Below are 26985 nucleotides of genomic sequence, written 5' to 3'. Positions count from 1 at the left end.
TTTTCTCACCTTCTACAAAGACTATTTGGATTCTTCTTACCGCTTCAGAATGCTTGCACTGCCCCAATTTATCCCTCCCCAGTCACCCCTGTACCCACACATCCTCTTTCATTTTCCAGATAGAAGTTAGCTCCTATGTCTCAGAGAAGTTAGGACCATCAGGTGGGAACAATATCTTCCCACTCCATCTGCACCCCTCCTGGCGTCTTTCCCTTAGGGTAAAATAGACACTATCTCTCCTCCTCCCTCTTTGCTTTGGATCCTCTTCTGACTTTATAGAGACCTCACACTGTCAGTTAGCTTCTCCCATTGTTTGGTATATTCACTATATTCATCCCTTGCCTCCCAACTCTGATCTTCCAATCCACATTTTAAATGTACTCCATCTTTTATTTTAAGTGTCTTTTCTCAACCCCACATCCTTTTCTAGTTACCTTTTTCAGAGTTGAATATACTCTTTCTTCATTTCCTTCCCTCTGACTTCATCCTGAGTCTGGTTTATGGCCTACTTGCCCTTCTGAAACAATCAGAACATCTCCAAATCTAACATGTTTCAATCTGTGTCTTTCCTTACCTCTCAGAAGCATTTGACTTTATTGATTTCTTCTTAAATGCACTCTCCCATTAGTTTCTGTGATAACTACGGTCTTCTGGTTTTTCTTTAGCCTCTCAGCGTTTTCTTTGCAGTCACATCCTCATCTTCTGGTCTCTTAAAATGTCAAATTCTTAAGGAGTCTGACTTAGGCCCTCTTCTTTTTCTCAAGAGTCTCTTTATAGGATCTAATGTACTCTTGTGGCTTAAATTGTCATTTACATACTAAGTCTAAAATATAGTAAAGCCTCTATAAGTTGGCCACCCAGGAGACTGTAACAAACCAGTCAACATATGGAGGTGGTTGACATAAAAAACTAGGCCTACTGCCTGGGCACAGTGGTGCACACCTGTAATCCTAGCTCTCTGGAAGGCCAAGGCAGGTGGATCACTTGAACTCAGAAGTTCGGCATTCTGATTGTGATGGCCCTACCCCTGCTGAAGACCCCCTAGTAGCTTCCTGTCCTTTTTCTCTCCCTTGTCCTGATCTGCATGATCCTACCTGGTCTGGCCCTGCAGAACCTTTCAAGTATGGATGCTCCTGTGCCTAATTTGATGACCTCAAACATATTTCTCTCCTGCCCCTGCCCCTGCCCTCATGCCCACCACACAGCTTTCACACATGTTGCTTCCCTGTTTTTCTGTATGATTTTCTCAACCCCCCTTCACCCCTTGCATGTCTAACTCTGACTCATCCAGAAGGCCAGGGAGTCTAGTGATTAAGAGCACAGAAGCTGAGCCAACGTACTGAGTTCAGATCCCAGCTCTTTTACTTACTAGTTGGGCAAATTATTTGTCTTCTTTAGTGGCTCAGTTTTCTTCATTTGTAAAATAGGATAATAAGGTCTCTACATTTTAGAGTTGTTGTAAGGATTGGCTGTGTCTGCAGATGACTTAGAGGTGGTTCATGGCATATAGTTAGGGCTCTGTCAGCATCTGCTACTGTTACTTGTCGAGAGCAAAATGCTGTGGTAATTGATGATTGTGAATGCTGTTTGCTATTCAGAACAAATGGCTGGGTGCTCCTATCCCTTTAGGAGGATTGATTTAGCCCAGGAGTTTGAGACCAGCCTGAGTAACATAGCAAGACCCCTATCTTTATAAATAAATAAGAAAAATTAGCCAGGTGCAGTGGGGCACACCTGTGATCCTAGCTACCAGGAACCTGAGGTAGAAGGATCACTTGAGCCTGGGAGTTTAAACCTGCCGTGAGCTGTGATCATACCACTGCACTCCAGCCTGGGTGACACAGCAAGACTTTGTCCCTTAAAAAAAAAAAGAAAAGAAAGAAAGAAAGAAACCTAAGAAATCTAGTTAATTAAAATAAACAGGGTTAACAGTTAATATGAATATTTAGATAATGAATTAACTAGGGAACTAGATAAACAGTTTATATGAATATTGAAAAAGAGAGTTAATGAGTTACCTTCAGGAAAACATTATATCCCTTTTGAGCCAATAAATACTTATACCAATTCAGGTTAATATAAAGCAGAATATAGAGAAAAAAGTATAGCGTTATTCTATTCTATAGAATTGACTGAGATAATCTAGCATTCACAGTATTAGACAAAGTAATTATTCAAATTAGTCACTGTGAAAGACAAAATAACATTTCACGACTTGGTGGCAATCTCACTGTCTGTAGTGTCCTGGCAGAGTCAGTCATCAAATCTGTCTGTCCCCTCTGCTATAGAGAAAGTACACATCTATTTAGGTGCAGGTGCTGCGCAGTGGAGAGTCTGTGATGGCTGACCATGCTCAAAAATTGTTTCTGCACCATCTTGTCAAACTTTAAAATTAGTACTAAAATGTCTAATAATACAATTACAGTTTTTTGAAATTTCAAAATTAGGCTGGTATCTAAGAAATACATTCAATGGTAGTGACGCTCTCTGGTCTCAATTTTGCCTGAAATGTTGATTTAACACCCAAGCTCTTGGCATTTATCCAAAATGTACTCTTAGGGCCCCTCTCAGTTTTAGAACTTCTTACTAGAGGAAGTTAGTGTACTCCCACTTTTGTGCAAATGTACAATCCAGACATTTTCTTTGAATTTGACCCATTTTACTGATGTGTTATTTCCTTCTTTCCTTCCTCCTTTCATTAAAGAAGTATTAATTGTTCCTTTTCACATGGTTTTCTAATGCCCAAGCATACCTGTGACAACTCTTTGTATTTTAAGAATAAATCTAATATTTACAGGACATTTATCTTGTGCCAAGAACTGCTCTAAATAGTTCCATGTCTTAACAAAGTCAGCTCCTTACTACTGAATGTGTAAGGAGAATATACTGTTATCATTCTCACACTGGGACATAGAGGTTCAGTAACTTCCCTAAGGTGACTTAGCTAATCGGTGCAGAGCCAGCATTTAAACCAGGCACTGTGCACAGACATTCTTGTTCCTAATAGTAGTGACTAGTCAGAATGGCAGAAGTGCCATTTAGACCACCCTGCTTGTAAGAACCAAAAAGGAGAGAAGATGTTGGTTCTGTAAGTCTGATGAAAAGCTGCCAGGATCACTGAGAACTTCCCTGTCTAGGAATATGATGTGAAAAATAAAAAATAAATAATAAAATGTTATAATAAAGTGTTAAGAAAGAAAATGTTGAGGAAGCAATAGTACAAGATATCTCCAATTAATTATTTTTTATTTATTTATGGGTGTCCCAAAGGTTGCCCCTAAGTCCCCATACATAGGTAAAATGGGAAATTGTAGCTAAATGTATTGTTATTTATAAAAATATTCATTATGAAATTTTATAAAGAGGTGGCCAACATGTAGGGAATATTTTGTAAAATGTCATAATGCATATTTTACAAAGATAAATTTATTTATTTGAGACAGAGTCTTGCTCTATTGCCCAGGCTGGAGTACAGTAGCATCATCATAGCTTAACTACAACCTCAGACTCCTGGGCTGCAGCCATCCTCCTGCCTCAGCTTCCTAATAGCTGGCAGTTTTAGGAAACTTCATTCAGTGCCAGTTCAGATGGGAATTGGGTCTACAGGCATGCAGTACTGTGCCTAGCTATTTTTTCTGTTTTTGTTTTTGTTTTGTTTTAGTAGAGCCAGTGGTCTCGCTATGTTTCTCAGGCTCGTCTCAAAGTCCTGAGTTCATGTGATCTTCCTGCCTCAGCCTCCCAGGGTGCTGGGATTACAGACATAAGCCACTGTGCCTGGACTGCAACGAATTTGTTACTGTAATTTGTTTCCAAATATATTTGCTTAAACAATGAAGATTTTCTTAATGTTAGGTTAAATTTACTTTGCCCGGCCAAGTATCTTGTTAGTAAAGCTTTATTTCTAGAACCCACTTTCTTTGATTCACTGTACTTTTTCAGATATTCCGGTGAAAAGGCATTGCCATAATGGAAGTGGCATTCCCTAAATCTCAAGAATATGGAGACTGAGTGTGGGCTTTGGAGATGTGACCACTGGATTTGAAACTGCCCTTCCATTTAGTTGCCCACCATATGACCTCTGTGTACTTTGATTTTGCTTTGTGTAAAGTGGAGATATTAATTATATCTAACTTGTGGGATCAATTATCATAAGATAATTAATGGAAAGCATTTTGAATAGCATCTGGGACACAGCATGTAGTAAATGTTAGCTGTTGTCCCATTTATTTTCAAAATAAAGAGAACTGTGGTTAAAGCAGTTTGATTTGTTCTGTAATTTCACCCAAACGTATAACTTATCAGATGTGCACACAGCATTATTTATATTACCATGGATTTGACCACATAAGCAACTTTAATAGAAAATTCCTTGCCAAGATTTGTGATATAAATGAAGGACTATGAAGGTCTTCGAATTACTCACAATGAAGGAAGGGATCAAACTTAAAGTAGTAACTGTTATTATGATGCTGTCACAACTCTTAGGAATATACTTGCCGTCAGTCCTTCTCAGAACCAAAGAATATATCTCTTCCTGCTGAACACTCAGCCTTTCCTAAAACTGCCAGCAAAACTACATTCAGTGCCAATTCAGATGGGAAATGGAATACTCACGTGTCATAGGATTGTCATAACAGCGTTTTTTGTAGTAACTTTTGGTCAGTAGGGAGTAAAGTTAAGGAGCCTGTCCTTGGTGATTTTATACTTCAGATATTAAAATAGAAGGCAAAAGGGGCATCTGTAGTTATATTCTTGAATGAGGTGCATTCCAGTAAACAGTATCAGACAGATATAATTTTTTTTCTGGCTGAAGGATAATACTGATTGATTGATTGATTGATTCCTACTTACATACATACATACATACATACAGAAAATTTAACAGTGTAGGTTTAGCCCAGTTTAGTAGCAACTTCCTTAGCCTTTGCCTTTTCCAGCTTGGCGCATGATTCATAGATTTCAGACCCAGGACATTGCCTCCCCAGTGATGATAGATCTCATCTTATCTGTCATTGTAATTGGTCCTCATAGCCTCCATCAACTTAGCCAAAGCTCCTTTGTCTTCCGAGGAGCAGTGAAGGCATCAGTGCTACAGGTCTTCCTATGGACACCCCAGCCTTGGCCTTCCCCTTGATAATGCAGTAAGGGACCCACACCTACTGACACAGGGCAGTTTGGAAAACAGCCAGCTCAGTGGGGTCTACATCACGTGCAGTCACCACCAGCTGGTAGTGACAATGGTAAACCCTCCTCGAAAGACAGTTGGTCTCTTAGTGGGGGTGTCCCCTTTGCTGGCAGCTTTCTTCTTAGCCTTGGCCTACAGTCCCTGCTGCTTCTCTTACTTTTGTCTCTGGTCTGTGCTTGTGGGCAAGCCTCCTAGGCCTGGCTGAACTGGCTACTGGCAAGAGGCACTTTCACTTGTAGAGGATAAGTCTTTGCCGTTCCAACTGAATGTAGTGGGACCATTTGACAGAATGAGTGAGGTCCGTTTTGAGCTAGATGTCCTTTGTGTCCAGTGCCAAAGTTCCTTGGCCTTTTCTCAGACAGAGGATTCATCCCCTGCTTGGCCGCCTGCTTCTTCATGATGGCAGGGGCTGGGGCTACCTTCTTCCCCTTGGCCTTTTTTCCTTTCAGTGTCTTGAGCCACTATAGCAAAGCAGGGTGATACTTTCAAAGAGGGTACCAATTGTAACTAATCTGAATTCTATTATTTGCTTTGCTTTTGATGTCTGTATATTATTTTCAAGGTTCATTTCTTACATACCTTGCACTTTTTTTGATCTAGTTCTTTGTTAAGACATAATGTTCTTTAAAATAAGCAAACAAACAAAATCTGTCAATAACAAGCACCTCTTTTGTGGTCTTAATATAAAACCTGTTCTTTCTGGAATTTATTAACTTTTATTAGGTTGTCTTAGTTATGAAAGAATCAGCAAATCTTTAACATGCATGTCTTGATTTCTTAATTCTTTAACAAGTAGGCATAAAGAATGTTTAAGGTTCCTTAATATTTCTTTAGTTTTAGTTCTGTATTAAAACATTATATTACTGAAAAATATATAAAATATTAGTGTAAAAAGCCTCCAGGTAAGTTGTTCAGCTTAAACTGTTATCTGATCATGGCCATTCTTGTTTCAAGTATTGCTACAAACTTCCTCCTCCTTCAGGATTATCATAAATCATTCATAAATGTTTCATTCACGGTGTTACATCTAAATGACCATACTTTTAAGTAACATAACTGGAATATCATTACTCCATTTAAAAAGTTTAACTTGAATTCCTTAATATCATTAATACTTAGGCAATGTGTCAGTTTCCCTAATTGTCTCAAAAACTTTTTAATAACAACTTATTTGTTTAGAACAATATTGAAATGTACATCTCAATTTATTGGGTCTCTTAACATCTCTTTCAAAAGTAGCTTTATTGAAGCTGGGCGTAGGTGGCTCACCCCTGTAATCCTAGCACTTTGGGAGGTTGAGGTGGGTGGATTTCTTGATCTCACAATTTCAAGACAAGCCTGAGCAAGAGTGAGATGCTGTCTCTTTAAAAAAAAAAAAATAGCCAGGCATTGTGGTGGGCACCCAGAGTTCCAGCTACTTGGGAAGCTGAGGCAAGAGGATCACTTGAGCCCGAGAGTTTGAGGTTGCTGTGAGCTGTGATGCCATGGCACTCTCCCCAGGATGACAGAGTGAGACTCTATCCCAAAAAAAAAAAAAAAGCTTTATCGAGATATAATTCACATCCTATAGCTGGCACATATATAGCATACACAGTTTTACAAGCTTTAGCATACGTCACTTGTGAAACCATTACCACAATCAAAATCATGAGCACATCTGTCACCATACAAAGTTTCCTTGTGTCTCTCTGTAGTCCCTTCTTCTTGTCCCATTTCCCTAAGGTAACCAGCGACCTACTTTCTGTCCCTATGGATTAGTTTGCAGTTGCTTTGATTTTATGTAATGAAATGATACCACTGTGCTCTCTCTGGTCTGTGTTCTATCACTGAACATCTTGTGAGATTTATCCATGTTGTTACACGTATAAAGGGTTCATTCCTTTTTGTTTCTGAAAAGTGCTGTACTATACAGGTAGACTATGGTTTATCCATTTACCTCCTGGTGGTCATTGGGTTGTTTCTGGGTTTTGCTCTAGAGCTGTTGCAGACATTTTTGTATACATATGTTTACATGGATATACGCTTTCATTTCCCCTCTATACACTCTAGGGGCAGAATGGTTGGACTAGATGGTATGTGTAGATGTTTAATTTTTTAAGAAACTTGTCAAACTGTTATTATTTTTCCACCAAAGTAAATGAGAGTTTAGTTCTTTTACATCTTTGCCAATACTTGGCAGGGTCATTTTTCTTTAAATCACCTTTAGTCATAGTAATAGGTACTTTTACTCCTGGCCTCAAGCAGTTCTTTTGCCTCAAGAAAGACAAGTAGCTGGGACCACAGGTGCACACCATGACACCCTACCAATTTTTCTATTTTTAGTAGACATGGAGTCTTGCTCTTTTTCAGGCCAGTCTTAAACTTATGAGTTCAAGCAATCTTCCCAGTCCTCCTACCTTGGCTTCCTGGTGTGCTAGGATTATTATACGTGTGAGCCACCCCACCCGGCCTCAATTTTTATTTCCTAATGACCAGTGATGTCGAGCATCTTTTCATGTGGTATTTGCAGTCTGTGTGTCTTGTTTAATAAAGATCCACTACTGCTAGATTCTTGATTGTTCCCAGCATTTTAGTGGATAGAGCTGGACACACACACAACATAGATAGTATAAAAATGTGAGTTCAGTCAATATTTCCAATACAAATTTAGGCTATAGGACTTTCATGTGGATCACAGTGAAAGTTTTGAGACAGACTGTGTTATGGTCCATTATTTCACTTGCAAGAAACACAGTCGAAAGCATTCTTTCCATTCACTTGTGCAAGTTTCAACGTGCTCAGTGTATTGTTGTTGCAGAGGGGGTTTCATTTCTTTCCATCCACGTGGATTTTACATTTTTTGATTTTTGTGTATCTCAAAACGTTCATAATGACCTGTACCTAGATGTTCCTATGTTTCTCCTTTTCTTGCATACTGAAAGTCATAGTTCTCAGTGGCATTGCACTATTATCACTTGCTACACGTATAATAGTCACAGACAACCTCACTAGTGTTACCTTCAATAGTGTGGTTACTGAAAGGCTAGCAGGAGACAGGTAGTCAAAATTGTATTTTAAAAGTCATTTGAAATAGCTTCTCTTGATGATTTTATCACCAATTCCATAAACATTTAGGAAAAAAGAGCATTTTACTTTCAAATCTTAGAGACTAAATTTTGACATAAGTCTGTTTTATAATTATGTAAAATATTTACATGTTTGTAAAGTTCAGTCTGAAGAATATAGTATTTTTAAGTAGCTCCTATCCTTGTTCTTTCTTGATTATATTCCAGTTTTTTTTAATGCACGATATGAATATGTATTTGTATGCCTTCCCATTTCCCACTTGGCTTTTTTCTCTATCTGCTATATCCGTAGCAGTATATATATACACCTCATTCCTTTTCAGCTGTTTAATATCCATGTGTCGTTATACTATAATTTTTCTACCAAATTCCTCCCTAGATGGATTTGGATTTCCAGTATTTTGCTATTACAAAGTCTTTTCTTAGTTATCTTTTCATATTTTTGCCAATATATGTTTGAGATCAGTGTTTAAATGTTGGTATTTTTCCAGCATTTTATTATGAAAAATTTCAAATAGAAAAGTTTAGAGAATTTTACAATTCTTACACCTAAACTCTATCATTTGTGTCTTGCTGTACTTTATCACATAACTATCACTTTGTCATCTTTTTGGGTACAATTCATAGTAAATTATAGACATATGTACATGTCACTTCCGCCAAACAGTTCGACATTGATATCATTAAATAGAACCTAATATTTATTTACAGTTTTTTATTCTAATATAAAATGTGTTTGCTGTCAAATGTACAAATCTTCATTGTATATTCACTGTTTTGACAAATGCTTATACTCATGGAATATGAGTTCCTTTAAAAGCAACCACTGCTTTGATGTTTTGTTTTGTTTTTTTCTATCATCAGCTTGGTTTTTGTAAAGTGACTGCAAATCTGTCTATTTTGGATGCTCTGTGGTTAGGTGTGTCTCTTTATTTTGCTTATATTTTTTACAACATTAAGCTATACGTTTCTAGAAGCTTAAATTACATCAGCCCTTCAGTAAAGGTGAAGACTTGATCCTGTTCCCACTCCCCACCTGTTTTTTATTTTTTTTTAATAACTATTGAGCTATAATTCTCATACAGCTCAGACTTTTAAAGTATGCAACTCAGTGTTTAGGGGGATGTTACATTAGCAATTTTTTGAAATTGTGGTAAAAATGTAAATAACATACAAATTGCCGTTTTTATCATTTAAAACGGCATCAATTACCTTCCCATTGTGAGTAGCCATCACCAGTAACTATCTCCAGGAATTTTCATCAGAAACTCTGTACCGGTAAATACTAACTCCCCATTGCCCTCGTCTCTCAGCCTCTGGTAACCTCTATTCTAGTTTGTTTGGGGTGTTTTTTTTGTAGAGACAGAGTCTCACTTTACGGCACTCTACTGCCCTCCATAGAGTACTGTGGCATCACACAGCTCACAGCAACCTCCAACTCCTGGGCTTAGGTGATTCTCTTGCCTCAACCAGTGCCCTACCCACTGAGCCACAGGTGCCTATCCTAGTTTGTTTTTATGACTTAACCTATTCTGGGTACTTCATATACGTAGAATCACTTAATATTTATCCTTATGTGGCTAGTTTATTTCACTTAGTGTAATGTTTTCAGGTTTCTCTGTGTCGTAGCAAGTGTTGGTACTTCTTTTTTTGCGTATCTTTTTTTGTAGTGATAAAATACATCATAATATTTACAATTGTAATTCTTTTAAAGTGTACAGTTAAGTGGCATTTAGTACGTTCACAATGTTATACAACCATCACCATTATCTAGTTCCAGAACATTCTCATCATTCCAGAAGGAAACTTCAGACCCACTAACAGTCACTCCCCTGTCGGCCTCCCCCCAGCCTCTGACCCTACTGATCTTCCTTCTGTCTCTGTGAATTTGTTTCTTCTGAATATTTCATATAAACAGACTCATGCATAAATTTTGTGCCTAGCTTATTTCACTTGGCATTATGTTTTCAAGATTTGTTCATGTTTTAATTTAAAAATTTGATAATTTTTATTGTCACATATTCCAAAAAGTACATCATATTTGTTTTTTCTATTCATTAGTTGATGGACATTTAGTTTTTTTCCACTTTTTGGCTATTATGAATAATATTGCAGTGAACATTGATCTATATGTAGACATATGTTTTCATTTCTCTTAGATATATTCCCAGGAATGAAACTAACTCTGTGTTTACATTTTTGAGGAACTGTCAGACTTTTCAAAGTGTTCACACCATTTCACATTCCCACCACCAGTGTATGTGTATTTCAATTTCTCCATGTCCTTCCCAGCCTTTGTTCTATGCCTTTTTGATTCCAGCCATCCTAGTGGCTATGGAGTATTCCAACTCACTGTGGTTTTGATTTGTCTTCCTCTGATGGCTAATGATGTTGCACATTTATTAACTATTGTTGTATCTTCTTGGGAAAGATGTTTGTTCAGATCCTTGCTGTTTGTTAGTTGAGTCACTTGTCCTTAGTGCTTTATATACTCTAGATACAAGTTCCTTTGTAAATTTTTTCTCAGTTTTTGTAAATTATCTCTTCACTTTTTGGTGGTGTTCTTTGCTGCACAGAAGTTCTGGATGATGGCCAATTAATCTACTTTTTCTTTTGTGTGTGTGTGCGCTTTTGCTGTCATTGCCTGATCCAAGGTTATGATGGTTTATGCCTATTTTCAGCTAGGAATTTTATACTTTTAGCTCTTACGTTTATGATGTGAGGTAGAGGTGCAACTTCATTCTTTTGCATGTGGATATCCAGTTATCCCAGCATCATTTGTTGAGAAGACTTTTCATTCTCCATTGAATTATCTTTGTGTGTGTTTGTTTTTTGTTTTTTTTTTGTTTTTTTGGAGAAAGTGTCTTACTTTGTCACCCTTATAGAGTGGGGTGGCATCACAGCTCATAGCAACCTCAAACTCTTGTGCTAAAGCAATTCCCTTGCCTCAGCCTCCCAATAGCTGGGACTACAAGCCCCTGCCATAATGCACCCAGCTGTTTTTAGAGATGAGGTCTCACTCTGGCTCAGTCCGGTCTCAAACCTATGAGCTCAGTAATCTATCCACCTCGGCCTCCCAGAGTGGTAGGATTACAGATGTGATCCACTGTGCCCAGCCTCATTGAATCATCTTTGGTTCCCTGGTTGAAAAAAAGTCACTTGGCTCGGCGTCTGTGGCTCAAGTGGTTAGGGTGCCAGCCCCATACACCTAAAGTAGCAGGTTCGAATCCAGCCCAGCCCACCAAACAACAATGACACTGCAACCAAAAAATAGCCAGGCGTTGTGGTGGGCGCTTGTGGTCCCAGCTACTTGGGAGGCTGAGGCAGGAGACTCGCTTGAGCCCAGGAGTTGGAGGTTGCTGTGAGCTGTGATGCCATAGCACTCTACCCAGGGGGACAGCTTGAAGCTCTGTCTCAAAAAAAAAAAAAAAGAAAAGAAAAGAAAAAGTCAATTGACCATAAATGTGAGGATTTATTTCTGGACTCCAAATTCTGTTCTGTTGATCTATGTGTCTATTTTCTGTTTTCTTTTTTAAACTCACTGATTTAAAGAGGACCTTTACAAAACTTTGAATTTGGGACACACTGTTTTAAAACTTTTGCTTGTGGTTTCCTGTATTTTATTTCAATAGCATCTCCTTTTTTCTTCCACAAGTGTTTACTTCATTTTTTCTACAATGCCATCTAAAAGGGAGTGAAGAGTAATGTTAATGTCATGGGAATGGTGATTTTTCAAAGACGTCTATGAACAACAAATAAGAAGTATCTTCAGTTGGCAGTGATACCATAAAATGATGGAAATAAAATATGGAAGCTTATGATGTAAAGATTTTCTCACCTTATTTCATTTGTAATTTAGTACCATAAAAGTGTGTTAAACTAATGGTTATAACTTTTTCTTTAATGAAGTAGACATTTCAGTCCCATCAGAAATTATTCTTTGTGCTTATACATCTTTATAGAGTTCCTGAGTTGGAGGTAGAAGAAGAAACTCAAGTTCAAGAGATGACCTTAGATGAGTGGAAAAATCTTCAAGAACAGACCAGACCAAAGCCTGAGTTTAACATCCGGAAACCAGAATCTACAGTTCCTTCCAAAGCAGTGGTGATTCACAAGTCAAAATATAGAGATGATGTAAGCATTACATTTTGTACCTAGAGGCAATCTTTACTTTTACCTTACTGGAAATGAAATGGGCCTTTCCACTTCTGTTTTGAAAACAGAACATTAATAGCTGGGCTTCTTGTTTCTAATCATAGATGATACATGCTTAATTTTACTCTATTTTAATTTTTCACTAAGAAGAGGAATTGAAACTTGATATATTGACACCTCAGTACAAAGCAGTTTGAGTGATAGTGCATTTTCTGCTGACCCCAGGACTGTGCTGAGACTGTGCAAATATTGCCTGTTAATTGTGTTTCATTTTTGTCTCATAAGCAAGGAAGAGGTACAGAATGATGCCATTTCAGAGGGTAGCTACTCTGTATTTTCCTGATTAGATTACCTTCAGCTCTGATTATTAAGAGCTGAAGGTAAGGTATCTACTCCATTGGGAGTAGATAATCATTTTAAACTATAGTTGGGGTTCTGTGCTCTATGACACCTTTACCTGTTACTGGAAGAAGATAAGCCTGTGCATTCCCTGGCAGCATGGTCATACTACAATAGCCAGCCATACTGTGAGGATTCCTCAGGGGTCTTTGGGTTGTTAGGGCCTTATTTTTCATAGTTTGCATTTAGCTTTTTAATGAAAATACCTATGAGCAAGAATCGATAGTGGTCATTTAATCACATTTTGTTTACATTACTGAACTTAAAGAGTATACTGATGCATGCTAATTATGGAATTTAGAATTTGCATCATTCAATCACAGCTGGGGTCTAGTCCCTGTTTAGAGGTGGGGATGAACACACTCTTCTCTCTGCTGGATGTTATTCATTGATTTTCAGTTTGAAGCTCAGGAATTTTATACTGTGTACATTTGTTTAAGTTCCTATTTACACTTTGGTTACTAGTATTCTCTGAGTGAATACTTTGATTAGAGAGCATTTATGATACAAGATCCCCTCCCACCTTCTTTTTGTGGTCAGTCCAAGATCTTGGAGGCCTTACTAATAAGTTTTGAGCTGTCCCACTAGAAATGACTTTTTGAGCCAGGCACAGTGACTCACACTTATGATCCTAACACTCTGGAGGCCGAGGCAGGTAGATTGCTTGAGCTGAGGAGTTCAAGACCAGCCTGAACAAGAGCGAGACTCCATCTCTACTAAATATAGAAAAACTAGCCAGACTATAGGCAAGTCCCTATAGTCCCAGCTACTCAGGAGACTGACAGAAGAGGATCGCTTGAGCCCAAGAGTTTGAGGTCAATGTGAGCTATGACACCATAGCACTCAACCCCAGGGCAACTGAGTGAGATTCTGTCTCCAAAAAAAAAAAAAAAAAAAAAAATGACTTTTTATAGAAATAGGAGGCAAGAGCCTTATTCTGTTGGAAATCTCTGTGAGGTTTGCTTTACAAGTCCAATGCTAGCTGGATCCTTTTTCTCTTTTGCTCTGGGCTTTGTAAATAAAGCTTTCTCCAATACAAATGTGCTGTCAGAATATGCAGTGTGCAGCTGACATGTTAGGTAAAAATAGAAGCTGCTCTTCCTTAATCCACATCAGATTCATCCTCCCTGGCTCCAGAGGTCTCCTAGAATATTTGAAGCAACTGGGTTAGCTGAGTCATCGAGCTTGGTCTAAGCACAAATCTTTGGTCCTTGTTAATCTTACAGCATTGAAGATTTTAGCCAGGAATTGTTCTTAAAGCAACATTAACTAAATCTTACAGTCATTAGTTGACTTTGTTCTGGATACCCTAAGAGACAAAAGCAAGAAAAGTACTTCTTGTTGGCCTGGAAAGTTCAGACCTAACAACAAATCTGTGAATTGAGCTGAGCAGTGAGAGCAGTTTGGCCAGGGCCACACTGAACTGGGAATGGACCCAGGCCTTTGTGCGTTTGCTCCTCATTCCACTGCACTCTGTCCCATCTTTTGATGGCGCCCAGCACAGCTCAGCCACTGACTTTACCTACTGTTTCCCGGCTGGTGCACGCTGAGAGCTAGTTTTCTCAATAAGGCAGTAGTTTGTTATTAATATTTTCCCTGTTACTATTTTTTGTGTGTTTATCTTTTTACCAGAGTGCCAGTGCTCCTGGATTGCTTTCCTTCACCTTTTTTAACTTCAGGAGTCCATCTGGCTAAAGCCTCTGCTTTATTTTAATATGAAACTTCAAAGGGGACACAAACATTAACATATGTCCCAAAGGGATCAATGTACTCATAGAAATTTTATCCCATTTCCCAGACAAGTTGTAGGAATGTTTAACATATTGATTTGGGGGGAAAAAATACTACTTTGGAGAGTCTCATCCAAGACAATTGGCATGTTTGGTATAGGTTTATATTTTACTTAAAGTGAAATGTTTTGTTGTTTTATCTTTATAAATCGAAGCCAAATCAAATTTGTATGAGATTAATTATTTAATATAGATTTCTTTTAATAAGAGATAGAACTTATTTGACCTCTTAAAATAAAATAGTTTCTCAAAGACTTTTTTACCTAAAGCAGTTCTTAAAGAGCAGATTGACTCTGTGTAGCACTGGTTGTGACACTCAGATAACCATACTTTGTTGTTTTATAAAATGTTTATATATTTTGAGTTAGAATTGCTTATTATAAATCCTGCAGTTTTTTAAATCATTGTTTTAATTTGAGTTAGAATTGCTTATTATAAATCATTGCTTTATTATAAATCATGGTATTTGTACAGTCAGCACCTACATTGAAAGGAATTTATGAAGATCTGTTCTAGAAAGGAAATAGTTCCTTGTTTGTAAAGTAGAATTTGTGAACAAACAGGACAGAAAATAAGCAGAAGTTGGCTGAGCGCAATAGCTTACACCTGTAATCCCAGCACTTTGGGAAGCCAAAGCAGGAGGGTCGCTTGAGGTCAGGAGTTTGACGACTAGCCTGGATAATATAGCCAGACCCCATCTCTACAAAAAGTTTAAAAATTAGTCAGGAGTGATGGCACATGCCTGTTGTCTCAGCTGCTCCAAGGCTAAGGCAGGAGACTCACCTGAGCCCAGAAGTTCAGGGTTACAGTAAGCTGAAATCATGCCATTGCCCTGCAGCCTGCATGACAGAGTGAGACCCTGTCTCTTAAGAAAAGAGAAAAGGAAAGAAGCATAAATTAAAACATTTTAATCTCAGGCTGGGTGCAGTGGATCACCTGAGCTCAGGAGTTCAAGATCAGCCTGAGCAAGAGTGAGACCCTGTCTCTACTAAAAATAGAAAAACTAGCCAGGCATTGTGACAGATGCCTATAGTTCCAGCCACTTGGAAGGCTGAGGCAAGAGGATCGCTTAAACCCAGGAGTTAAGCTATGACACCAGGGCATTCTACCCAGGGAGACAGAGTGAGACTCCATCTCAAAAAAAAAAAAAAACTTTAATCTTTGAAGTAGATATAAAAGATTTTATGTTGATTGCTATTAGTCATGTCAAAGTTTACATCTATTTTAACCTGCTCTTCTGATGGAAATTTGGTCTCACTTGAAATCAGTAAATTCAGAGATGCTTGGATTAAGATTGTAATAACAAGAACATGTGACTGTGAAATGTGCAGAACTTGCTTGTGAATGGCAGTGCTATCTCCTTTGGGGAATGACTTTCCAACCCCTAATGGTGGTCACCCTTGTGCACATATCAGAGTGACTTATCCCTCAGATGCTAAGCTGAGCGAGTGTTCATGGAGATGGCTATACATGTATGCATGTCTGATGCTGTCACTGTGTTTCAGATGGTAAAGGATGACTATGAAGATGATTCCCATGTCTTCCGGAAAGCCACCAATGACATCACATCCCAGCTGGAGATTAATTTTGGTAACCTCCCTCGACCTGGACGGGGAACCAGAGGTGGCACTCGGGGAGGCCGGGGAAGAATCAGGAGGGCAGAGAACTATGGACCCAGAGTGGAAGCAGTGGTAGGTATTATAAATCTGGATGGTTTGCTGAAGGAAGTGAGGATGAGGATGAGGAGGCCCATGGTGGTCTGATTTTGGAGGGTCATCACTTTCTGCAGTTGCTTCCTCCCCTAGCCAGTGTGGATCAGATGCTGGAGCATTTGGAGTGGTAGTGGAGCTGCACAGACATTAGTCAGAGGCAGACCATTCTGTAGCCCTGGTTTCCCAGGTCTGCAGGGAAACAAATCACTGTGTGCTGGGAACACACTTCCAGGACCAGAGAAAATTCACTCTTAATCTGCATCAGACAAGGTCTTCAGGCTCTGGGTGGAACAGACCACCTGACAGACTGTGCTTTCAGGGTAGATGGAATCCTTAACTCTTCAAGACCCTTTGTCATCAGCCCCCTCATTCCCTCCCTGGCTGACTCTCGCTTACCGTCCTTGCCCCTCCTCAGCCAAGGCTGCTCTGCTTCCAGCTCCTCACGCTGCACACTTCTCACCCCATGGGCCTTGCACCTGCTGGTCCTCTTACCACCTCATGGCCTCTTACCTAGAGTAGATCCTTCCAGCCTCACTTCCTCAGAGAATGTTTCTTTGATCACATCTCCTGGACCAGTCAGGGTCTTTGATTAAAGGATTTTATTTCTTTTCTTTGAAGCCTTATCTCCATTTGTAGTTGTACTCTTCACTGGTGTGATTGATTGATCTGCTAACTTTCCAGTGGACAGAAATCATGTCTGCTTTTGCTCATCATTGGTTTCCCCAGTGCCAAGCACAGTGCTTAGCATGTAGTAGGTATATTGCATGAATGGGCATATGAGCACCTACTTACTGGGATTCAGACATAGTCTGTTTTGTTGGTTGGTTGGTTTTTGAGACAGTCTCACTCTGTTGCCCTGGGTAGAATGCTGTGGCATAACAACTCACAGCTACCTCAAACTCTTGGGCACAAAAGAGATCCTCTTGGACTCAGCCTCCCAAGTAGGTAGGAGTACAGGCATATGCCACTATGCCTAGCTAGTTTTTGCTTTTAGTAGAAATGGGGTGTCACTCTTGCTCAAGCTGGTCTTGAACTCCTGAGCTTAAGTAATCCACACATCTCAGCCTCCCAGAGTGCTAGGATGACAGGCGGTGCCTGGCCCATCCATATGGTCCTTTTGACAGTGGAGCAGGCACAGACTCCCTTCTTGGTGGCTCGTCTTGGCAGTGTTCCTTTTACTGCCTGATCCCTCACTCTAGGCAATAGCTCCTGAAGAGGTGGCTATAGTTTGTTTTTACCTAAGACCAATACTAACAAAATTATTTTTTCTAAGTATGTTTGAGGCCAGATTCAAAAAGGGATCTATTTTGGGAGTAGAAAACATACACTCCTTTCCAACAGCAGAGCTCTGGCCACCTGAACTACTCGTGTGGACTGTGTTGGGACTGTCCTGGGATCTGGCACCACCTCTTCTCTGCACATGCTCTGTGCCTCTGCCACCCATCTGTGCTCCTCCAGTATAGACCTGCCTCAGGCCACCCCCTCACAGTCAGGTCACAGAGTTTCCTGGTCTGTGTTCTCTTTGCTCATCCTCTGAGGCTTATTCTAGAAAACCTCACTTGACCTTGATGTCTACTTTGCCACAAAATTGCACTGGATATGCTTTCTGTGTGCCCCTAATTCCCAGAACATCTGTTACTAAAGTTCCCAACTTAACTTTCTCAGCGTTTCCCTCCCTAGCTGTGTGAGCTCCCAGAAGACAAGAATTGTTGTACTCATCCTGGTATCTCCAGTGTGCAGCACGTAGTAAATGTTCTTTATTGGATGAAGGAAATGGCAGATATAAATGAGGATTTTGAGGAAGGAGAAAGACAGTGGCCGGGGGCGTATAAGAGGGGAGTGCTGCCTTTTCCTGGGTTTGTGGTAACCCTGCAATGCTCCTGTCCACTATGGGCCCTCCTCTCTTGCAGTGTGGGTGCCAGGCCCCCCATTATTTCACACTGGGGTGTCCAGTGCTGCACACACTAGGAATGGAGAATTAGCTGTGGGTTTCAAAACGTTTCTTTTCTTTTCCAGATACAAGATGTTGCTCCCAACCCAGATGACCCTGAAGACTTTCCTGCTCTGGCTTGAAAGAGCAGAGCCCTGTTTCCCTGGCATCCTTGAGCAGGGTAGCTACCTACAAAGAGACTTTTCTTGCTGTGGGAAGAGAGTCAGACTCTAAGAACAATAGATGTTGCTTTTCCCCTGTCGTGTGAATTTGTTGCACTTTTTGGTCTGGGGGGTGTGGGGTCAAAGGGCTTTCTCAAGCAGGCACCTCCTATTAGGAGGTCAGTTTAACACTTTCCAAGAAGGTGAAGAGTGGTGGCTATTTTCTTACTTAAGAAATTCCAAATGCTGTCCAAGATAATGTTTAAAATGTGTACATAGAGAGTATATATTGACTCCTCCACATGAGCACAAAGTAACTTGTAAAATAGACTCTATGGAGATTACTTAGTAAATTGTACAGATGTCAGCAGACTGTGTCCTTTACTATTAGAGGAAGTCCGTAGAACTGGAACTGTTAATTTAAAGCAGTCACAGCCTAGTTTTCAGAGATCACGAAATTAAAATATAATTATATTTGCCATTTACTTGTAGATGTTATATAATCTCCTGGAATATTTTGAGTTCTGGTTTTCATTTAACCAATAATTTTAAGCAGCCATTGTGCAGCCACAGGTCAGCACTCCATGACAAAGAATCAGAGAAAGTATTATTTTTAACGGTGTTTTAAACTACCTCGTGGTTTCTGTGTGTACACATACACGTATATTTAGTGTTTTGAGTAGTTTTTAGGGTATTAAGTATATGGTTTTAAAAATCATGTTATTTAACTCTCCAAGTGAAAATGGGTCTTGGTAAAAGACACCACCATATCCTTTTCTCCCTCAAAACTAGACTCAATTTAATAGCTATGTACAAAGGCCCTCTGCTTTTGTCCTGGGGGAGAGTTGTAAGTAACTAATATTTATTGGACACCTGTGTCTTTCTCACTTGGTCTTTGCTGCAGTTCTAGAGTTCTTTATTGCTTTTGGTGAAAGCTTGGGGTTAGGAGATACTTCAAAGGTTCAGGAACTCGCCAGAGTCCCACCCTAAACAGGAGAGCTGAGACCAGGAGCCAAGCATGGCCACCCACAGGACCCCACCTGGTGCCTCTTCCCTAAGGGGAAGAGGGTCAGAAGGGCATGGGGGCAGAGGCAGGTAGAGCCACTGTTAGAAGCTGGGGTGATGCTGTCCCCACTTTCCTGAAGAAACCATGGCTGATGCTTGCGTGTTGCACAGTTCATATTCTTGTGATGGAATCTGAACCTTGGTCCCAGGATCTGGGCTTTTTCCCACTTGGCTACACTGTCTAAGATGGCTCTGAACTGGAACCCAAGTGTAAATAAAGGTTAGTGTTCCCTCCTAACTTTGTGTACTTTTGGTCATACCTAGGTAGGCCACAGCAGAAAGAGGTGGTGATTTTGTTTAATCAAAGCTGAACCCCTGGACTTGTTACGGTCAGTTATGGATGTTTGCTTTGGGTGACAGCCTGTTTTTGGACTCTTGTCATTAAATTAAGGCACGAGTACTAAAGTATATTAACTGATTGTTTTATTCCCCACGCCCCCAATCTAAGTTAAGAAATCTTGTGAGAGTGAATGCCAGGTTTAGTCACAGTAGTCAGCTGGTGCAATGGGCTATGTTATTACTCAGCAAGCTTGAAGCTGTCACGTTAAGTATGTCGTTTGGCCTTATGTTAGCTTCGAAGGCCCCTTTAAAGAAAATTCCATTAGTGTTGTGAACACTTGAAAAGCCCATAACACTTGGTTTAGTGTTAACCAGTTGTGAAACACAGCTTCCTTTTCAGACATACTACATCAGGGCGCTGTCTTGAGTCATGTGGTCAGAAACAGTTGTGGGAGACATGGCACATTTCTGAGTCTGTGATGGCCTTACTAGGGCTACCTCTCACCATTTGGTGGCGCAAATGAATATAGGGGTTTTGTGCCCTTTCTTGGTAGTCTGCAGCCCAAGTGCCCCAGAGAAGACAGAGTAGGAGAGGACAGGGGGTTAATGTGCATAGGGAGACTCAGCTGAGGCAGCAGTGGGAGTGTGGACTTGGACCTAACACAAGGCAGGACCTTGGGTGTAGACATGTCAGGAGGGAGGGCACACCAGGCATCGTGTTGCTTGACCTATGAAAACACTGTCAGTCTCCTAGGCACTCTCAAAAAGTGTAGGTCAAGCAATTTTGATCTCCAAGGGCAGGTCAGATACTCCCAGGCCTGACTGGATTTCTGAACCAGGAGTTCCCTGCTGGGTCTTAGGGGCATCTGACTTGTGCTGCCAGGACAACAGTTGAAGGCAGTGAAGTCCCAGGACCTGCATGAGGAAGCTGGAGGGCAAGCTCAGAGCCACACGCACACTGCTGTGTGTAGGGGGTGCCTCTCCCTGGAGGGGAGAAGCCTGTCCACCGACTTTGATTTACCAGGCCAGGTAGACGCAGCCTCAGCGTGGAAGCTTATGCTGCTGGCAGGGAGCAGCTCTGCAGTCAGAGCTGGGTGCTTTGAACCTCTGGCCAGCTACTGGGAAAAGTACACTTTAGCCTAACACTGCTGCTAAGCCGTTGGCGTTACCTCCCTGTGTAAGGCGGGCCCGTCCAAGCCAGGCCCTCTCTTTCTTGGGTTGGTCACAGTTCAGATCCTTTTGTTTCTGTTCATGCAGCAATGCCACGCCGTTCTGGTGCACAGGGATTTCAGAGTTGTGGACGTTGTCATTTCCTTGAAGCTGTACCATATGGCAGTGGCAAGTCCTACAAGCAGTCTGATCCCGAGCCATCCTGCCAGCAGCACAGGCCTGGCCCCTGCTCCACAGGTTGCCTCTGCTGTGGCAGCAGTTTCATTGAGAGAAGATTCGCCATTTTTCTTTTGCTGCTGCAGTGTCCTCACAGCCTTCCACATGGATCCCGCCCTGTGTGAACAGCCTTCCCCATGCCCTCCCTAAAGCTCACCTGTGTCTCAGGTGTGTAGTGCTCCGCCTGGCTGTGTCCCACAGGGGCCATGTGTAAAGGGAGTGAAGAAAGAAGGAAGCAAGGGGAAATATTTACAGACCTTTTTTTTTTCTTCTCTTTTTTTTTTTTTTTTTTTTGAGACATAGTCTCACTTTGTCATCCTTGGTAGAGTGCTGTGAAGTCACACCTCACACAGCCTCCAACTTTTGGGCTTACACAAGTCTCTTGCCTCAGCCTCCCAAGTAGCTGGGACTACAGGCGCCCACCACAACACCCAGCTATTTTTTGTTGCAGTTGTCATTGTTGTTTAGCTGGGCTGGGCCAGGTTTGAACCCGCCAGCCTCCATGTATGTGGCTGGCGCCATAACCACTGAGCTACGGGCACCAAGCCAATTTACAGACCTTTTATTGCTAAATAAGATACAGATAAAAGTGCAAAACATTTGCAACTACATTTTACTCTGAAGCCTCCCTACTCTAGCAGGAGCCACTATCCTGACCTACAGGAACCCTAACCCACAGGCACACCCTCAACACTATAGTTTGTCCTTTATCTGGACATCTTTTAAGTCTGAGGGACGCTCCCTCCAGCCGACCGTTCCCCACTGCACCTGTGGCAGAGCCTGGTTCCTGGAGGACCTGGCAGTTCCCGAAAGCCTGTGAGTGCTGTCTTGTCTGCCTCAGCCAGGCAACAAGCAAGCAGTCTTCATACCTCCCAGCTAGTGTTTGGGCAGGAATGGAGGAGGGATAGAGGCAGCAACCAGACTCAGTCCCCAATCTCATGCTCTTTCTATACACTCCTGAAATTCTCAGTTAAATGATTAATCCCGTGGGCAAAGCAGGAGAGGGGCAAGAGACTGAGCCCCTTGAGGGTGTGGTATGCTCAGCCACCCTGAGCAGTGTGAGATGAACCCCAGCACAGCAGCACAGAGGGCCACCCATGTGCTTTCCACGCAGGCACACAGGGCAGGCAGGTGTCACAGGGCCTTTATTTTTTAGGTTTTTGTACAAGTAGAAGTAGCAAGACTTGAGAGGCCAAGAGATTAGGTTCCAGGCCACCAGCAAGGCACTGGTAGGGGGATCAAAGCCCTGAACCCCCCAGGCCTCAGGGAGGTGACTCAGGCTTCAGGGCCCAGTAGCTCCTACAGTCTCTGCCTGGTCCAGGCTGTCTCTGCCCATCTCCTGTTGCCCCATGAAAGCCTTTACCTGGGCCACAAGGTTTCCAGGACTCCAGGTGAAAGAATTTCTCCAAGCAAACCACAAAGGCTTTTGCACCCCCTCACATCTATACCATGAGCAAAGCATGTCCAATCAATGGAGCAGAGAACATTCAACTTCCTTTTAAACATTGTTTCTTTGCAAAAATGTCCCCAAATCCAGGGGGCTGTCTTACAAAACTTTGGGAACACAAAGTCATTTATTAAGTTGGGGATGCCTGTCACATGAGAATAAAGTGGAGTCAAGTGACACATGAGCCTCACAGGGGCCTCTGAGAGTTCTTGAACATTCTCAGACACTGAGACAGGGTAAACATACTACCCCACCAAGGTACTGAGGACACTTCCAGCAGAGCTGACCTAGCTGGGCACCTGTGTGGTATGCTGTCTGGCCATGGTGACTGGACTCATGTTGAGTGGGTGTGATGCTTTCTGAAGTTGTGTGATGGACAACCTGCAGAACTGTACTGGCAGCCCACTCAGACACTGGCCTCTGGCCTTGCATTAGTGCAATGGTGAGGAAAGCTCTTAAGGCATCTGAGTCAAGGCCTAAGCAAACTGATGAGAGCCTGCATGTTCTGGTGGTGAAGGGATAGAGTGGGAGTGAGTAGACATGCTGGTTTCCAGTAAGAGGGAAAGGTGGATAGGAGGGAAGCAGGAGAAATGGGAAGGTAGGTGGCCTGGGAGGGATGTGGTCATGGGAGGTGGGACATTGTGACCAAGGTGGAAAGAGGCACAGGAACTTCTACTGAGGATCCTAGAAGGCTGGGGGGGGGGTGGAGTAGGGGGTTGGAAGGATTGAAAGAGGCTCCCTACACACACACACACACACACCCGCAGCAGCAGCACTCCCAGGGCATGTGACCAGCCAGGCCAGCCAGCAGCTATAAATAGGCCTGCCCCATGGTACCTTTCAAAACTGGTGTGAACTTTTCTGGCAGATGAAGGGGCTTCAGCATCCATCAGTCACCAGGGGCTCTTAACATAAGAAAGTTCAAGAAGCTCTGCCTGACTGGGTAGGGATTGACCTGCTGCCAGAGAGGGTGACGGCTTATCCCTTCCCCAACCCAGTTGAGACACAGTCATGCCCCAGACCACCTATAGGAAGGTCCTGGGTGGAAATCTCAATACCCAGCAGAGGATGAGGCAAGAACACTTTGCTGAGAGGCTGAGGCACGGCCTGAGGAACCAGGGCTAAATTGCACCTGGAGAGAATTCCAGATGGTGAGTGCTGTGCATCCAAAAGACCTTCTCTGGAGGTCTAGTGCCTACGGATCCCAAGCTGGATTAAAAGCCGGTCTAGAAAGGTTACAGTCCAGGACAGCCAGTCATCACTGGAAAAAGGAGGAGACAGGCAGAGTTGGTTTTTACCATCACAACAGAGCCTGTCCCAGGGAGCCACTGCGCACACAGCCAGCACTGGTTTCACAGGCCAACTATGCTCTGAATCCCTTCCTCAATGACAAGGCAGATGGAGGGTTGACCCGAGCAGAATCCCTCTGAACAACACCAGTGGTCCAGGGTGGCGACTGGCCATCTCCCCTCCCATCCTGTCCTATCCAATGGTGAAGAATGAACTCAACTGCTGCTGAAGGACACGCCCATCCCAGGCCTACCTGGGAAGCTCCCAGGTGTCCTCCAGCTGTGTCACAATAGACCCCTTGTTCCAGGCACAGTGGGATAAGCTAGGGCCAGGAAGGTACTTTGTTCACCCACACATGGCCCACCCTGCAGACTCAGGGGCCTGCTTCCGGGGTGAGTCCCACTCCCGCACCCCACTGAGTAAAACCTTTCATCCAGCCTCTTCCTGTGCCCACTGGCACCGAGCCCGTGTGGTGGTTGTCATGCTGCTGCAGGGAAAGCTGTGCTGACATTGGTCAGTGGCTCCCAGCTGGGGACAGCCCTCGCCCTGGACTCGGTTGAAAACGTGTGGGGTGTGTGGCTTGTCCACTGGCACCGAGTGGGCATGGGGTGCCAGGGACACCAGACATATGGCGTTTTCTGGAGAGTCCTACGCAAGGGAGAATGAGGCTGCCTGAAAAGCTGTCTTGTTTTTCACAGAGCAACACACCCAGGGTGAGGAGGAACCATTGTCTTTCTCCAAGTAGAATAATGCACAAACCACAACACCTCCTCCATTCCAGCTATTCCACCCCCAAACTCTCCCTGAAGGGCCAGGGCCCTGAGGGTGGGCAGTCCATGGTAGGTCTGGCCCTGCCGGGCTGGGGGCCTCCTTACCTGGGGATGTCAGTGTGTTCAGAGCACGCGTCATCCAGAAGCATGTCAAAGCCATGCAGACTTGCTAGCAAAGAGATGAGACACAGTTAGAGACAAGGCAAGATAGCCAGATGTGCGTCAGGGTGGCATGGAGGGATCTCCATCCCCACGTGGGCCAGTGTCTCCAGTGAGGCAGCTGGAGAAGGTCTGGGACATGTGCCTGGAAAGGTTTGCTCAAAAGGATTTATTATTTTCTTCTCCCATAAACTGACAGAAATGGTGAGGCTGATCCTGTGCCATCAAAAGACAGGACTGTATGCAGCTGGAGAGTGTGGTGGCCTATGACCCATAGCACTGAGACCAGTGTCATGCATGCTATTAACCAGATCACCAATATCACAAGAGCTGCTAGTGGGGAGAAAGAGGTTATGGGAGGACTATACATTGTCACTATCCTCTTGGTAAACATTAAGGTAACACTTTAATATTTTTCATTAAACAATACATGTGGCTCTTAGTATGTGCCAGGCACTATTCTAAGTGACTAACAAAAACTATCTTATTTAATCCTTGCACACAGCCCTATGTGAGAGACATTGCCGCTCCCATTTTTGAGAAGGAAAAGGTGAAGGAGTCTAAGTAACTTGGCTTAAATCACACAGCTGGTAAGTGGCAGAGTGAGGGTTTACACCCATGCAGCGGGGGCTCCTGCTCTGAACAGTTGGATCAGGCTGCTTTTTGATGCAATGTATAGCAAAAGCTGTGCATCCTTAGATTCAGAAATTCCTTCTGTAAGGATTTACCCTAAGAAAATGACCAGCGCCACCCAGGGAGGATCTTCATGCAGTGCCGGAACAGCAAACAGCAGGAAACCACCCACAAGGCCAACAATGGGGAGAAAACAGTAGCATAGTCATGGCATACTACAGAGGAGGTAAAAATTTGGTTTTTGGAGAATTCCTTCCTACATGCTACATTCCAGGGCACCCGCAGTGCACTTAAGACACACAGGAGGAAGGAGAGAAAGCAGAGTTGACATTGCATCCCCATGGCACAGGGACCCACTCTAGTTTCTTTAAATCCAAACACTATGCACTTATTGACCCTTAGGTAAGGACCCTTCATTCCTTACCATGAACAAACCACTCTCAAGAGATGTGGATATCCCCCCTTCAAGCCAAAATACTTTGACCTCAGTTAAAATGCTTACGCCATAATATGTGCAAAAACTACACTGCAGGTACCAAAACTGCCAGACACTGGAGGGCTGTAATAATTTATCAGCATCAATCTTTACCCAGTTAGAGAAAACTACATAAAATGGATGGCAAAATAACTTATTGAAAGCTATGCATCTAATACTGTTTTAAGCACTTTGCATGTATTCTCTCATTTAACTCAATTCTAACTGCTAATATAGTCATTTTTTTTTTTATGTTATCACTTTACTTAACACATTAACTGCCATGTGAGTTGTATTTAACTCAATCCTAGTTTGGAGCCCAGGGCCTCATGAAGCATATATAATTCAAGGCATCTTTTGACCTATCTTTTTTTTTTTTTTATTAAGTCATCGCTGTGTACATTAATGCAGTCATGGGGTACAGTGCGCTGGTTTTATATACAATTTGAAATATTTTCATCAAACTGGTTAACATAGCCTTCATGGCATTTTCTTAGTTATTGTCTTTTGACCTATCTTGACCAAATAAAACACTGTCACCCCAAGGAAAAAATGTTTTTTTCCTAGTGTGGCAAACAGAAGCAGAGGACATCAACAAATTGTCCTCACAGCAAATAAGCACTGGGCAGTGTGGTTCCAGACAACACAGGAGACAGGCGTCCACAGGGCCAGGGAACTCCACGTCCATCACTGCACGCCTGTGGCAGACAAGGGCCTGCCTGTAAGGAGCAGGCATGCCTGTTTTATTGGAAGCCCTGCAGGGTGCAAGGCCTTGCTGCCAAGCTGGTCCCTGCCCAACACATAGGAACTTCACAGAACTGCTGGCTGACGGCAACACCTTGCTAAGATCAAGAGGACGACACAGCACCCAGCCTTGTCCTCAGGGGAAACCACAAAAGGCAGAGGGCGGGGCTTGCTGATGTTGCATCTGGAGGGTCGCATATGGGAGTTTAGAGAGGGATGAGAAGACAGGTCCCTCTGGTCCTTACTCTGGAAACACATATCCTAGTACAAATCAAGACCCAGCTCCTTGGGGGAACTAGGTAACTCCCCAGCAAAACCAGGCCCTAAGTCCCATCCTCCA

At 42.4% G+C, this 26985-nt stretch overlaps 1 protein-coding gene across 1 annotated transcript in view; it reads left to right on the top strand.

Moving 5' to 3' along the window:
- HABP4 (hyaluronan binding protein 4) overlaps positions 1-18497 on the top strand; it is a 36799-nt gene extending 18302 nt beyond the window's left edge. Inside the window, exons 6-8 of the mRNA XM_003782993.3 lie at positions 12213-12384; positions 16100-16285; positions 18323-18497. Of these exons, the coding sequence (XP_003783041.1) occupies positions 12213-12384; positions 16100-16285; positions 18323-18379 (415 nt within the window). The 3' untranslated portion in view covers positions 18380-18497. The remainder of the gene's footprint in view (positions 1-12212; positions 12385-16099; positions 16286-18322) is intronic.
- The last annotated feature ends 8488 nt before the right edge of the window (positions 18498-26985 follow it).

The sequence above is a fragment of the Otolemur garnettii genome, unplaced genomic scaffold, assembly GCF_000181295.1.
Source record: "Otolemur garnettii isolate 467f Iridium unplaced genomic scaffold, OtoGar3 scaffold00006, whole genome shotgun sequence".
Classification (NCBI taxonomy): domain Eukaryota; kingdom Metazoa; phylum Chordata; class Mammalia; order Primates; family Galagidae; genus Otolemur; species Otolemur garnettii.
This window is presented reverse-complemented; position numbering and strand designations above follow the sequence as displayed.